The 15,469-nt window shown below is 48.0% G+C and overlaps 1 protein-coding gene across 1 annotated transcript; it reads right to left on the reverse strand.

Annotated features, from left to right (window-relative positions):
* Nucleotides 1-567: 567 nt before the first annotated feature.
* On the reverse strand, nucleotides 568-2,187 carry LOC119433695 (NADH dehydrogenase [ubiquinone] 1 beta subcomplex subunit 9). The gene is made up of 4 exons (XM_037700950.2): nucleotides 2,027-2,187; nucleotides 1,719-1,861; nucleotides 1,117-1,172; nucleotides 568-759 (listed from the first exon to the last, which is right to left on the reverse strand). Exons 1-4 carry the CDS (start codon nucleotides 2,122-2,124, stop codon nucleotides 622-624), a joined length of 435 nt encoding a protein of 144 aa, XP_037556878.1. The 5' UTR covers nucleotides 2,125-2,187; the 3' UTR covers nucleotides 568-621.
* Nucleotides 2,188-15,469: the final 13,282 nt, after the last annotated feature.

Here is a 15,469-nt window from a genome sequence, read left to right on the forward strand (position 1 = left end):
AGCCACTGGGCTACCACGAGGGGGGTCTGCAGGATTTTTGTGAAACAGCCTCAAACCATAACAGTTGCATTGCTTTAACAAAAATAAAAAGTTACTTGAAGCTTACAATATGTGGAGGAAAAGCGTTTGTTGGTGTAAAGGCATGTTTGTTTAATAAGTTGCATCAAGCTCAATGAAGACCCTTGATTCACCAGAAATGAAAGAACAGGCTAGCTATATCCCTGTTGCATTATATAATGTGGCCACACCACCCATGAGGTTAAAGGCAAATCAAATGGTCACAAAGCACAAGATTAATTGGTAGGGCTCAATGTCACACCACAGTGGCTATAACAGACTCTAAGAAGGCTATGATATTTACCACTGTGGGTTGATATTTACCATTGTGGGTTATTTACCATTGTGGGTTATATTTACCATTGTGGGATATTTATTTACCAGGATTTATATTTTTACCACTGTGGGTTCTTTACCTTGAACTTGCATTCAACCCCCATCAGAATACAGCCACAGGGACATATTGCTGTAGCCACTAAATGATTGCAGCAGGCATTAAGACAAGGTGACCTATTTACTATACAATTTTTTACTCAGTCTGCACTATATGTCCCGAGTGAGTGCTCAATGGTGACCAGACTCCTGCGTTGGCTTCCCGTACTGCTTCTCCCAGTTTTCAACATACTCCTTCTTTCTCAGCTCTCTCTTTGCAAAGTATTCTGGATACTGGGCCTTCTCAAGGGGATGCCAGTAGTCAAGAACCTTTGGGGGAAAAGAATGTGTCCCCATTAGACACTGAAAAGTGCAAATATTGGAAAAGAGGGCAACATGGATTGTTCAAATGCTTAGGCTGCAAGCATGCATACATAAACATGGGAACGTACACAGGCATAAAACTGAGTACATTCTACGACAGGAAGATTAACACAGGTCTTGCTGCAGTCCTGTAGCTAGAGCAGTTTTTCATAGCATTGTTCAACTAACTAGTCCAACTTTGTACTCTTGTGCTGATTACACTTGCACTCATTTTTAGCTTAACCTCAGGCAAGAGAAAGAGATGTATGCAAGCTAGTGTCAGCTGCGTCACTAATGAAACAATACATTGAATAAATACAGTACCCAGTCTGGTGAAGGCTGCTCTCGTCCGTAAGCAACACCTTGCGGGGCAAGCGGATCTAAAGAAGAAAAAAAAAAAATGGCAGGGGGGGTTACAGCAACAGAACCAGAATTCAAATTCGCGTAGCATTTGTTTCCCATCCACAACGAGAGAACGCTGCTTTTCTATCGCACGACCGCTGCCAAAGAAACAAGCGGGTTCAGTACCACTAAGTACATCACGGTACAGCTCGGCTTGTTCGTTTGCTATATTACAGAATACGAAAACAGCGCAAAATGACTCGGTAACAGTAGAATGCGGCAGCACGAACGCTGAACTTGAGCCGTCCGTTTCTGCGAAGGAAAACAGCAGGCTTACATGGGACTCGTGCGCCAGACGCTGCCACTTTGTAGTACCGAGTTAAGTTTAATCAGGCATGCTGCTTGCCCAAAAGCACAGTAAAAGTTACGGATAATTTCCTCACACCGCACTGAGAAATGTTCAAGAAATCATCAACAATGTGCTGCGCTGCACTCCGATGTACGGCGCATTAAGCTTTACCGGAATCCATATGGAGGCAGGTGACGTTAAATTGTATATGGTGATACACCAAACGGCCACTTACAATGCAAAGGAAACGGATGTTGTTTCTGAAACAGTTCCTCTTCTCCTTGGTCAAGAAGCTCTTTGGCTACTCTCAAGTCTTTGATGTGACGGTACATCTCGAACCGCTGGCGCATTTTCACTGCCTCCATCCTGAACTCGTCTCTGAAAATTTCGAGAAAAGACTGGTAACCTTTGGTGTCAGGCATGTCAAGCCATCCGAAATGATGCTAAACAGTAAAGTTCAGTCTCAACTCGGGTGTATCCCGTCCATCGGTTTCGCCCACAAGAAAATTGCCCATAGGAGTGTGGGGACGAAAACTGACTTACCGCTCAGTGTACCATGCTTCTAGCCCTCTAATGGCTCTCTTATAAAGGCTGCACACTTGAAACTTATGTGAAACGGTTTTCGTGACCAAGTGCGACATAGCGGTCACACCAAGGGCTCACCAACGCGAACAGTCGTGTGCCTGGACCACAGAAACCTATATGGCTTTTTTTGGATTCATTTAGATTTGAAAACCAAACTTGGCTGAAGTCGTAGTTGTAGCCACGGTTGTAGCCTAAAAATACGACACAATCCAAGTAAGAAGCCAACGCATATCCACAATTGAAATTGCGCGCTCTATTTGAAACAGTTGAAACATTAAGCTTCATTTCCTAAGCGTGCCTGATATTTTCGGGCGTGAATTAGAGTGCGTAGGTGTGCGTGCGTTCGTGCGTACTTGCGTATTTTCATACACATTCGAAGTAACTAAAAATTCCGCCATGTTACCGGCGTTTGCAGCAAGCTCTGACTGTTTGCCTCGATACCACGCTTCTTCGTACGGCGGGAGGCGGCCCTGACATCGAGGCCCCCTGGGAAAGCGTAATGCAGAAATTATGAAGCACAGAGCACTCTGAAGTCACAGTAAGTATGAGGTGGGGCATGGAATCTGGAAAGGAGTAATGGTTCCAGCGCTAACGTTCGCAAATGTCATTCTGTGCTTAAAATCAGATATCTTGTCGGGGTTGGAAGTTAAACAAAGATCGGTATACCGGTTGGCTTTGGGAGCCCACGGTAAAACCACAAATGAGGCAGTGCAGGGTGAGATGGGTTGGGCCTCTTTTGAAGTCAGAGAAGCGCAGAGCAAAATTAGTTTTGAAGAAAGACTGAGGAACATAGATTAATATACATGGGCGGTTAAAGTGCACAATTACCTGTACCTGGAAAGCGCGGACACAGAATGGAGAAAGAGGTCAAGAAAGTTGGCAGCCAAGTACAAGGTAAATGAAAGTGTAAATAGACAACCAGGAGTCCTCAGATAGAAAGTGAGAGAAACGGAGACAGTGAATTGGATGCAAAGAGTGGAAACAAAAATGACCATGGAGATTTATATGAATGAGAAGAAAGAAATTAGAAAGGAAAGTCTGTACGATAACACAAAAGGTAGTGCTTGCTATATGAGGCTCGAGCCGGTTGCCTAAGGGCAAAAACATACCGGCGCAAACATTGGGAGCTAGATGAGGCATGTGTATGCTGCTGCAAAAATCCGAAGAGCACTCAGCTCATCCTAACGGGATGCGAGGGGATTCACCCAGTGAGACCCGTAGGTAGCGTACACCTTCCAGAAGCGCTTGGATTTAAAGCGGACGGAAACATCAACCGGTCAGCAGTCGAGATAAGCAAGAGGCGCTTAGAGTATTCGTGGAAAAAGAAAAGCAGGGAAGAGACTGATGCGACCGGATCTCTTATATAGTCATAGGTAGCGGTACAAGGGAGATTTTGAAGAAAAAGAAACATTAAAGAGATGTATACAAAAATGCTAGATAAAAAAAAAGATGTGTAGCATACCTGATTAAATCAAGCAGGCTAGGTGACCATTTGTCACCGCCCCGTTTCAAAGGGGATGCTATTAAATCATCATCATCATCATTCTGACTGGCTCTGACAGACCAAAGCAGTAAGAGGGAGCGATTATTTACAGTACGATCCAGAAAGGGTCCTTCTCTGCGTGCGCCTCATTTTTTTTTTTTTTTTTTTTTTTTTTATTACGCACTTCTTTCTGTGGGAAGGAATTTACGTTTACTGTGTGAGTTGGTCCTATGAGATCATTTAGCATGCGAAAATCAAAATAATACCAGCATCTTTATGTTCGATTAGCAAATTTTCAAGTATCATTTCCGACGCATGTACTATGTCAACAAATGTGGTAACTTGTAAAGCACGGTTATCTGATCCAAGAAATCCGCAGATGGCATCAAATCTTCTTAACTGCTTAAAAAAAGCAGGACAATCTTTATAAGAAAACTAAACGACAACCATTTAATGTTAGTTTGCGTGAACGTTACAAAACGTATTCGAATATTCTAAGTAGAGTTCTTAAGAATGCACGCTAAAATGAGCTACTATGACTGTGAAATTAAGAAAGCTTGAAATAATGTTTGTCACAGATCCCGTAAATGAGGCGCAGACGCCGGACCAAATTCCAAAGCCGACTTCCACAGGCGTTCTCTAACTTTCCTATCGGATTCGTTATCTCGTAGCATGGCCAAAGCCTGGGAATCTTCTCGTCTTTTCTCGCACCTTCGACCACCGGCGTCGCAGCCGCGGCGCGGCCGTGCAGACCAGTGCCTCAAAAGTCCCTAAGCGATTATGTCCCTAGGAGCTCCACGATTGCCATGACAACACGTGTTAAGCGGAAGTCACGACCCGCAGTGCCACGCCCCCGCTGAAGGTCGCCGCCGGGCGGTCGCGCGCACCGTATCTTGAAAGCGATCTGCAACACGGCTCCTATCTTTGTATGCGCTGTGCTTTCGCCGCTCAGTTTTCGTTGATGCGATAGACCGCATAAACCTTCGCCCGCTGCTGCTGGCGCGCTTTCCTCACGCCAGCGTTTTGACAGCGGTTGTGTGCGGCCACACAAACAACGCGCAGCACTGTTGTCGACGGCGGCGCAGCTTTGCCCGCGTTCGCACCGAACGTGCGGCGTTGGTGACGTGTTTATGAATAACGTGCCAACCTTTGCCGTACACCCTATGGCGGTGTACCGTAGCGACCATAAGGCCATGGTCCCTGTGGTCACTAAATAAATGAAAACTACCGGATCATATATATTTCTCATTCTTTAATCGTTCAAAACCAATTACACCATCACATCTTAATAGTCATAATTGGAAATACATAATTCCCACCATAGTACAACTTCGCTGGTCTTCCATTTCCACCCCAGTGGAAGGGCTGACAGTTTTAATATATATAGCCGCACATGCATTGATCCGAGGAGGTTGTCACAGCTTGGGGAGTGATCAGTGATCACAACCGAATAAAGCTTGAGTTTGCAGCATCGTCATCATGGCGGACGCCACTGAAGAGGAAAAGAGAACCTGTGAAGTGCTTCATATCTGCAACAGCACACGCACGCACACAGCACACGCGCGTGCGTGTGCATGTGTGTGTGTGCGCGTGTGTATGTGTGTGTTTGCGTGTGTTTGTGTGTTTGTATGTGTGTTTGTGCGGATGTGTGTGTGCGTGTGGATGTGCGCGTGTGGATGTGTGTGTGTTTACTATCGCCTGGTTTTTGCATGACGTGCTCTACTGACATGTAATGCCTGTGGATATCTAAATGTATGCTCATTTTATTAACGTTTCAGTCGCGAGTCAGCGTCGTGTCTGTCTTTTGTCTTGCTTTCACGTGGTCCCGTCTGTTAGCACTGCTGTTTACAAGATGACAGACGGCACTGATCGCCACAGAAGAATTTTGGCATTCATTTTGGTGGTGAGCACATATCTACATCATATTTTCTGGCAAGTTTACACATTTGCAACTCGGCAAGTGTACCTGAAACCATTCTTCCCTCAGCTAGCAACAGCTAGGTCTCAAGCGGACGAAACATTATACCGGCGGCTTCCGAAACACCTATTCAACATCTACCTATAGCAATGACAAAACGGGCAGTGGTTATGACATCATACAAGAGGGAATTCAAGAATATGGGAAGATTTGCGCGTTCGTATTTTATATGTCTAGGCGAAACCGTATATGTCTAGGCGAAAACGTATATGGCTAGGCGAAATCGCTTGTGTACAGAAAACTAACATCATCAGCATTGATTCGAGCGTCGTCGTCTTCTTCCGCAGCTGGCTCGTTGGCGCCCCTCGGGTTGCGCTCGTGCTCAGGCGTGCTCGGCACGCGCTCGTGCCGGCCACTGCTCCCGCGTTCGTCGTCGTCGTCTTCTTACACCGCTGACTGCGTTGCCGCTCATCATTCCAGCGTAGAATTTCACTTCTCTTCTGTCGTCGTAATTGGACCCTGCTCGGCTGCCATGACTTACAGGCCCAACAAGCCTTAGTCGGGCGCGCCCTGGATGGATGGATGGATGGATGGATGAGGCTGAACCCTTTAAATCGGGCGGTGGCATACGCCACCTAGCCGTGACTATTAACATATTTTGTACTTTGTGGTGGGTGAAATTTCACCCCTGCCTTGATTTTAGCCACCAATCAGATAACCTCCGTTTGGTTATTTCTACCCGCTTAAAGTCTATTTTGCCTTCACTGTCCCTAAACCCCAATGCGTTGACAAAAACCAGCCCCGTTGCTTTGCACTGCAGGGTTAAGCCCTTTACAGAAAAGTATGAGGTGTTCAGCCGTTTCCTCTTCCTCCCCATATGCACCGCACAACGTGTCTATACCTCGGTACTTGACTCAGTACATCTTAGTCCGCAATATATACTCCCGTACTGGCTTCCAACAACAAAGACCTTCCCCTAGAATTATCATAGACAGGGGCGGATGCAGGTTTTTTCTGAGGGGGGGGGGGGGGGGTCAGCTTCTGTCAATGATGATGATGATGATGGAAGTAGCCTGTCTTATTTACCGAAATTTACCGTTTTTCCTCACGATAAACCCGCGTTTTATACGGCTAAAGCAACACCTGTAGCCCTCCGTGGTGGCTCAGTCAGCTCAGGCGTTGAGCACGAGATCGCGGGATCAAATCCCGGCCGCGGCGGCCGCATTTCGATGGAGGAGAAATGCAAAAACGCCCGTGTTCTTGCGTTGTAGAGCAGGTTAAAGAACCCAAGTGGTCAAAATTAATCCGGAGCCTTCCACTACGGCGTGCCTCATAATCAGAACTGGTTTTGGCACGTAAAACCCCAGAAAGAGGAAGAAGACCTGTAGCGAAGCCAGGTATCGGTTTCTCCGAGCTTATAGGAAAAGGACGTTACCCAATACAGTCATGTGCTTGGCGGCTGCGCCTGATAATACAGGGTGTTCAAAACTAAGCTTTATGGTTTTCTTAAAGTTAGGCACTGGGAGGCACGCGAAGACCACCTGTGCAAATAAGTTATGTGGCTAGGGGGGCACAAAGTGAGATGATAATTATCGCTGTGAGCAGCCCAATTAACTAAAATTTAACAATTATTTTTTGTTGACTGCAGTAAGTGGGTATGTTTGTATTGAAAACTTAGAGACAGTCGAGTTTCTACACAGTATCAGTCAGAAGAATTATTCTAGCGTGTCCGTGCTCCGAGATATCAGACTCCAAATTTCAATTGTCGTACTGCGCAGAATAATCGAGAATAAAGACGCGACAATTCTCATGAATTCCCGTGAATGATCATGAAGCTCAGTGACCACTTCTGTGGAGGGATGGCGGTGCCAGCTTTTCTCTTGAGTCGTGGTTGTGTGTTGACTAGTGGAACGTTCTTGAATACGGGCGTAACGGTCCGCTCCAACGCAGCAACCACTACGCTGGTTGTTTACGATATGCGAATTATCGCGTATGAAGACTCACGACACCATCTACAAGAATAACGATGTGGCGTAGTAGGCGAGAGCGCGAGCCAGCGTCTTCATGTTTTGTTTCCCATGCGACGTCATCCTTTTACACAAGGCGCGCATCTGCTCCCGTTTCTCTAACCACGCGACGCCATCCTAGGCCCGCGCGCTGGCGTTGGCCGCTGACGTCACGCTCCCCCACTTCGCAACCGCGGCTCGAGGCTTCGCCCCGCTCCGCGAGAACGCCCACTCAGATAAACGGATCCGGTGGGCTTGAGCCTCCTATGCTTAATGTACGACAATAAAACTGCGAAGTTACAATGAAAAACTTGTAGCGTACGAACGGTACTGTGCTCGTACTGGATATTGTCAACGTGTAACTGTGATCACAATGAGTGCTGCAGTTAAAGAAAAGTTGCCTATGCGTAGTTCCTAGTTTAGCTGTTAGTTGTTATTATTTATATATGAACACTTCAGCAAGAGATCTCTTTCATTAAGCAGGTTGGTCGCGGAACCGATGACAGCTAATGAGGCAACCGTTGACACCCCAGGGGGAAACTAAGTTAATCAGGCGCGAAGGCGCTCGAGCGGACCTCGGAGTGTTTGGCAAAAGGGACGTCCCCTCGTTCATTCGACGCCACCGACAAGACGAGTAAGGCACGGCAGGCGCCAGGAGGTCCAAGGTGTTCATATGAAAAAATAACTACGGCAACTTCGCGACACCACACTCCTACGGAATACAACTAAGCTTGTGAGCGAGCTAGCTTTACTTCTACATGGCTGATACCACTGGTGCTCGCGAAAAAGACTTTTGAAGAATGCTGGTGGCCATATTTTTTTTTTTTTTTTTTTTGCGACAGGGCCATCCCCCTGTCAGCGAGGGGGCGATGCAGAAATCTGAGGGGGGGGGGGGGGGGGGGGGGTCAGGACATCCGGACATCCCCCCTGGATCCGCGCCTGATCATAGATATTTTCTTTGGCAATTTCGTGCTTGAAAGTTCTGTCTGTTTCCAGTACTGATTTCGTCTTCATCCCTGTTTTCCATAGACCCCTCTCTGTTTCTTCAACCTTTTTCTTAACCGCCGTTTCCTGGTTTGCACCCCTCCTGCAGTCCAAATATTTGATTGACAATTTTCTGGCCCTGGCGGGGCTACCGCCACTGGAGTCCCCAACTAGGGGCCTCCACCTAGTATTTGTAAGGAACAGTCCCTTACGGGCTGCTCCAAGCATACCTCCTGTCCATCCATAGCCTAATAAATGTTTTCGCCACCACCACCACCACCACCGCCCCCGTAAACGCGGGAGCAGCCCCCCCCCCCCCCCCCCCCCACGCGTCCAGCCCTACCAGTCCAACGTGTACCTTCAGTGCTCTGTTCACATGTTCAATACAATTCAGGAGGTGGCTTGAGGTCGAATTTTCCTGTTTAACAAAAACAATCTATCACTGTCTTGTATTTATTCATTCACCCTTAAATTACTTTGAGTAAAACGCTGAAGAAATAAAGATCGTCATCATCCTTGATGTCATTATATTATTATAATTATTCGACATTTTATTTGCTGTTGGATTACTCTGGTTAAAGCAAGGAAATTAAATTGCATATTATGCAAAGTGCTTGCTTTCCACCACCACCACCCCTCCACCACAGAAAATCAACCCCCCTCCCCCCCTAGCAGAGATCCTGGGTGCGCTACTGATACCGTCAGTGGCGTCGTTCTCTCCGACGCAGCCGAACGTGTGTGTAACCTGATAATGGAGAAATACTTTAATGAACCCTCGGGATTAACCCAGTGATAAACACCGGGGCCGCACGTTTCAGCTTCGCTGGTTAACCATCTTCACGGAGTGGAAAGGCCGACAAATTTTTTTCTCACCGCCTGCCCTCGCACATACGTGACCTTGTGGTAAACAGCGCTGGCGCGCGTCTCGCGTGTCTCCCCACCTGCATGCTTGTCAGTCCGTATGCAGAACAGACGCTGCTGTAAGAGAAAGCGACGGCGCGGTGTGTCTGCATGGGATGAGTGGTGTTGGTGCCAAATCAGCTGCAGCAGTGCCACCGCCCCGCAGGATCGCCGCTCTAGCCGGCCGCGGGCCGCGCCCTGACCCCGTTCGAGGGCGGCTCCGGCTTGGACACACACACACACTCGCGGCCTCCCTGTGTAAACGGCCTCAATAGTCGGCGTCACGCTCAGACGTCAGCCAGGCCCTCCGCTCCCAGCGCTGCATCGTTTGGCTGTACCCTGCAATGCCCGTCTCGGTGCTTCACATTACGGGGAAAAAGGATACATTGCAATTTATTTCCTCGTATTAGGCGGGAGACCGACCCCATAAATAAAGCATTTATCCAATCAATCAATTTAAAGGGGCACTGCAACACTTTTTAAACACGGTAAGACAACGTTTGAGATCCGTAGATAATCGTCATGAACATGCATGAGAGCCAAATATATTATTCCGCTGCATGCAGCAGGGAGCTCGCAATCTCGCATAAAAAATAGCTCTCTCTATTTCTCTATATCCTGCTGGCTTTCGAGGCCTCCTCTAATTTGCCACTGTCAATGGCGTCATAAACTGTGCGGCAGCCCATAGATGCCAGCCATGGGGCAAAAGCTCACACACGCAAACTAGCAAACTGGGATGCTTTTGCCGCTTTCGGGCGCCTTTGTCAGACGCCAAGTGCACCCCAACCGGGAAGTTTAGATCAGGCCGGGGAATGAAGTAGGCATTTTGCTCTATATAATACATCCCCACTATTATTAGGTCCTTTTAATTTTTTAAATATATTGATTGAAAGACAGCGCACTCACTCTAGTGTGTTATAACGATGATGATTATGATGATGATTTATTGGCATCCACTTTGAAACGGGGCGGCGACAAATAGTCATCTAGCTTGCTTGATTTAATCAGGTATACTATACCTGTTCTTTATCTAGCATTTTTGTATACCTCTCATTATTTTTATTTTTCAAAAATTTTACCTTGTACCGCTGCCTATGATTTTAAGAGTTCAGGTCGTATCCATCTTTTCCTTGCTCTTTTTCTAACGCTCTTTTTTTAACGAACAGGTTATAAAAGCGCCACCTATGGCCACTGGTTGAACGAGAGTGGGCGCAAGCGGCTCCCATAGAAGCCAGATATCTGTGCAGGTCTGGAGTTCCAGTAGGTCGTGATCAACCATACCATCTACGCCGACGACGTCATCATCTGGGCGTACCGAGGCAGTGATGGTCAAGTGGAGTCAGCCCTCCAAACGGCGATTGACACGGTTGAAGCCTATCTCCAAGGAACCGGACTGCGCTGTTCGCTGGCTAAATCGGAGCTTCTTCTCTACAAGCCCATTCAGCGGGGACACCCTCCCAAACACCAATCTGATCATCGACCCTGTGACTCTATCACCCTACGTACGCCTTCAAGATGGCAGTCCTATACCACACGTCCCTAGTAACCGGGTCCTCGGTCTCGTCATCTCTACCAACGGCTCCAATGCCTTGGCTCTCAACAAGATCTGCGGCCAATCTCAAAACACCCTACGCCTTCTTAAACGTATCTCCAACCGACGAGGGGGGCTCAAAGAAGAAAGCCTTCTCCGCCTCGTGCAGTCCTTTATCATATGCCACATTACCTACGTTGCTGCGTACCTCAACTGGTACCGAACTGGTACCGGGCTGAGCAAAACAAGCTCGACATCCTCATACGAGGGGTCTACAAGCAAGCACTTGGCCTCCCGCATTACACCAGTACTGAACTCTTCAACCAACTGGGCGTTCACAACACCCTTGCCGAACTCATTGAAGCACAACGCTCTCAGCTTGAACGGCTCACCCTTACTGAAACGAGACGCTTTATTCTATCCACGCTTGGCTTCACTTACCATCAGCAACAGGGCCCCAAACAATCAATCCCGACTGACATCCGTAGCTGGATCCACACAGACCTTATCCCTAGAAACATGCACCCTGAATATAACAGGGCCCGGCGCCAAGCTCGGGCCGGAGCTATCATAAGCCCTTGCTCATGTACTTGGCGTCACATTTGTTGATGCAGCCAAATATTCCCATGGCACACGATTTGTGGCCGTCGCCACACGTGATGGAGTCCTACACCAAGCCTCCAGCGTCACTAACCCCACTGCCGAGACGGCTGAAGAAGTGGCCATCGCCCTGGCCACTCTAGATCCCACCTGTCACACCATCGTGTGTGACTCTCGCTCAGCCGTCACTAACTTCAGCAAAGGCCGTATTTCTCCTCAATCTCCTCGTATCCTCCGCGAGGCACCACACTCTAAAGACAGCATGATCTCTCTGACATGGGTCCCGGCCCATGCGGGCCCTGTCTACCCACACCTCCCCAACCTCAAGGTCACCCACTCCAGTGCGTGAGGCCTAGTCAACCGCGCCGGAGACACTGGAGACGAGTTGGACACCAGGGACAATCTGACCACTTATAACGATCTCGTTAAGGCATTTTACCTCAGTCGCCGAACCTTCCCCCCACTTCACCCCAAGTTCAGCCGGGCGCAGACTGCCACCCTGCGTCTGATACAAACAAATACGTGCCCTTCACCCGCCCGCCTCCACCTTATATTCCCTGAAGTTTACAATACCCCCAACTGCCGGTGCTGTGGCACTCACCGGCTACGCTTCCGCATATGATGTGGGAGTGCCCAGCACAGTACAGTGTACACACACATTAGCACCACGTCCAGGTTGCGTGAGGCTCTGCGGAGCTCCGCCCTCGACGACCAAACCTGGGCGACCCAGCACGCCCGTGAGGCGGCGGCGAGGCAAGCCCTCGACGTCCCCTCATGGGAGGCTTAGGCCTAGCCATCTTAAAGTGCTGGTTCTACAATAAAAGTGTATTCCTCCTCCTTGCAGAGCCCCCTTAAGGTCGCAACGCCACATGCAGTCAATTGATTCCCCCTTTAGTCGTTTGTACTTGACGATGACATTTTGGCAATTTGGGGCTGTATTGCGCACAACCTAGAAGGGAAAACGAAGTTCACCTTGACATGATGATCCTAAAATACATGTACATATTGTAATGAAGTGATAGCCAAAGCGATGGCAACCTCCTCCCAAATATAGATACATTATTAGCGACTCTCAATCGGCTATACGAAATTATGCCAGAGGACGGATATCAGTTGAAGCTGCAAAAATTCTAAACAGTAAAACCAAACTTATATCATCTGAGGAATGTTACGACAAGGAAATCATCTGGTTCCCAGCCTATACAGACTGCGAATCCACCGCCAACCCAAACCTTAACGAGTCTGCCCATCGTGTTGCGCGAGGACTCACTAACCGCGCCCGACTAGCGGGGGCTCTGGCCGAGGAGGAGATGGAACGGATGGATAGGGCTAGACTTTTCTCATTCAGTGACATTACCCAATTCTAGAGAAAGTCGAGGTGTATATATCCATCTCCTAACCCAAAATTAAACAGGTCTCAGGCGGTTGGCTGGAGGCGACTTCAAACCAGAACTTACACGAACCCGGTACATCTTAACCGCATGTTTCCGGATTTATACCCTGAGGCCAAATGTAAGTTACGTAATGATAGAGGAGCTACCCTAGAGCACATACTCTGGGATTGTGAAATAGTTCAGAGGAGAATTGCAGTCCCCCCGGATGAACTAAGGGCGCGGTGGAGAGCCGCACTGACTAGCTCTGATCTTCAGGACCAACTTTGGGCCATCCAGCATGCCCGGGAAGCTACCGAGAGACAGGATCTCTCTGCTGTCCCCGGCGCGGCCTAGACCCAGGCCATCAATTTGCAGGATATTTATTAAAGTTGTCTCACTCACTCTATGTAATGAAGAAAAAGAGACGCACTCGGGCTCGGGTGCTGGGACTGCGGGCGCGAAGAGAAAAGTGGAAGCAGAAGTAAACAGGCGTTCTCGCGGACAGCTGATTGTCTGCTTCTCTCTTTATACAATATATTATTTGAATTGCTGCTACTATAGGAGGAAATGACTGAAAGTGGGAAAAAATATGCTAGAGACAGCGTTTTATTAGGTTCTGTACGGTTGACTGAGAGTAATGCTGCGTTCTGCCTACAGCAGGGGCGTAGCCGGGAAGGGGGGGGGGGGGGGGGGGGGGGGCTGATGAGGCTTCAGCCAGCCCCCCCCCCCCCCCCCCCTCAAAATGTTTTCGTGCCGGTATGCACCGCCGACCAAAACTACCACCGACGCCGGGAATCATTCTGGATTTTGTCTACAATGTCTTTTTCCCGCTCGAAATACATTTCGGCACGAACATTGCGAACTCGGGCTGTATTTCGTGGCAACGCCCTTGCACCTGGAGTCACGTAACGCAAGGAGCCCCATCCGAGTACAAACTTTCAAGGGATTTTCGATAGCGAGCGGGCGCGTTGCGGCATCTCGCAGCGGCCGCGGAATCTACGGAGCGCATGGATTTCAATTACGAAACTTTATGGGTATAAAGTTCTCATAAACTTTTGACGCCAAAGGTGCACTTACATTTCCAAACGTGTGCTTTAAAAGATTTTCAATTCTGGAACTTTATGGGGTTAATGTTCTTCTAAACTTGGGCCAACATGCGCGCACTGGAGCCCTCGTGTCCAAGCCGTTCCAGAAATGGAAGCACGCGCTCGCAATCTTCCACACACACGAAAATACTAAATATCGCCGTGACTGTCAGTTAGCAGCTGATAATTTTCTCCAAACATTTTCAGGCAGCGTTCCCTATGTGATCGATCAGCTGGACCAGGGCAGGCAAAGTAAAACATGAGAAAACAGAAGAAAGTAAACGGCCTATTATTGAGGTTTTTTTTTTTTTTTTTTTTTTGGGGGGGGGGGGGGGCGCGACAAGGTCTGGCTCTCCGTGGCCACAGGGACAGTGGCCCTAGGGATTTAAGCATAGCCCCCGCTGAAAATACAGGTATTTTCAGAGAGCTTCTTCGCATGCGAGCTGATTGTGGAGGCACATATCTGAAGAATCATTCGGAAAGTTGTCCCAGTAATGCCTCGCATTTAGGCCCAGATGCACAAAACCAAATTATAGAAATTTGTGGTGAAATTATCAAAGAAAGCCTAGATGCAAAAGCAGGCTGCTTCTCCATACTTTCTGACGAAACGACGGACATCGCTGAAATCGAACAGCCAGTTTGTGCAAAGTACCTAAACAAGTATGCCAACGACATCGAGGGAGTGTGTTAGGTTTTAGCACCGGAATAGATGCCCATCTCTCATTGCGACTGCAGGTTCTATGTAAATGTATAAATACTGCTGCAGATTCTAGTCCCCCTTCCAGTGACCACTGCCAGCGCAGAGAGAATATTTTTTAACAAGAGTTTATACTAAAAAACTACTTGCGCTCTACAATGTCTGTGGAACGCATGGTTAGGCTAGCGCTTCTATACACCCACAGAGGCGTCGGCATCAACGTGTTTGAAGTCACTGACCTCTTCGCTCAACTTCCCCGCCGAGAGAAGTTTGTCCTTTAGAAAGCGAAGCAGCAAAAATCAATGCAAGTAAAAAGCTCCGTTCCTTCAGGTCCATAAACTCTCAATAATGAAAACGTATGACCGTTCATTAGCTTTTAAAACCGCAGATATTTTCGCCGCTTTATTCTAGCAGTTAGCGTCATGATCAAAATTATAATGCGAATACGAAAATTACGAGGACATCAATAACCAATTTTGACCGACCTTGCTCATTGAAAGCCCGGCCCATGGTGCACGCGGCGTTTGCCAAAAACACACTCGGATATTGGGTAGTTCAACTTGCCGCATCATTTGTGGCTTTCGTTCGTCCTTTTCCTTCCTTTTTAGCTACCTGCTTTTATTTCTTTTTTGAAACAAAGCAATACCCTCCTTTGATTGTTGGCGCTGTGCAGGCGGTTAAATTACACGTTTTCGTACTGATTTCTGCATTATTCCTCTATTATTCTACCCATATGGCGCTGTATAGCGACCGCCGCATGGCCCGAGTACATATCACGATTTCTGCGATCATAGTTTTGTTCTTGCCTGGATCATCTGTCTTTC

The sequence above is a fragment of the Dermacentor silvarum genome, chromosome 1, assembly GCF_013339745.2.
Source record: "Dermacentor silvarum isolate Dsil-2018 chromosome 1, BIME_Dsil_1.4, whole genome shotgun sequence".
NCBI lineage: Eukaryota > Metazoa > Arthropoda > Arachnida > Ixodida > Ixodidae > Dermacentor > Dermacentor silvarum.

What these genes read in the sequence shown, in the direction of transcription:
- LOC119433695 (XM_037700950.2), bottom strand. Translation starts at nt 2,124, where the DNA reads ATGTCGCACTTGGTCACGAAAACCGTTTCACATAAGTTTCAAGTGTGC. An exon ending in ACATCCGTTTCCTTTGCATT is followed by an intron (nt 1,173 to 1,718) that starts GTAAGTGGCCGT and finishes TTTCTTCTTTAG; the next exon opens with ATCCGCTTGCCCCGCAAGGT. An exon ending in AGCAGCCTTCACCAGACTGG is followed by an intron (nt 760 to 1,116) that starts GTACTGTATTTA and finishes TTTCCCCCAAAG; the next exon opens with GTTCTTGACTACTGGCATCC.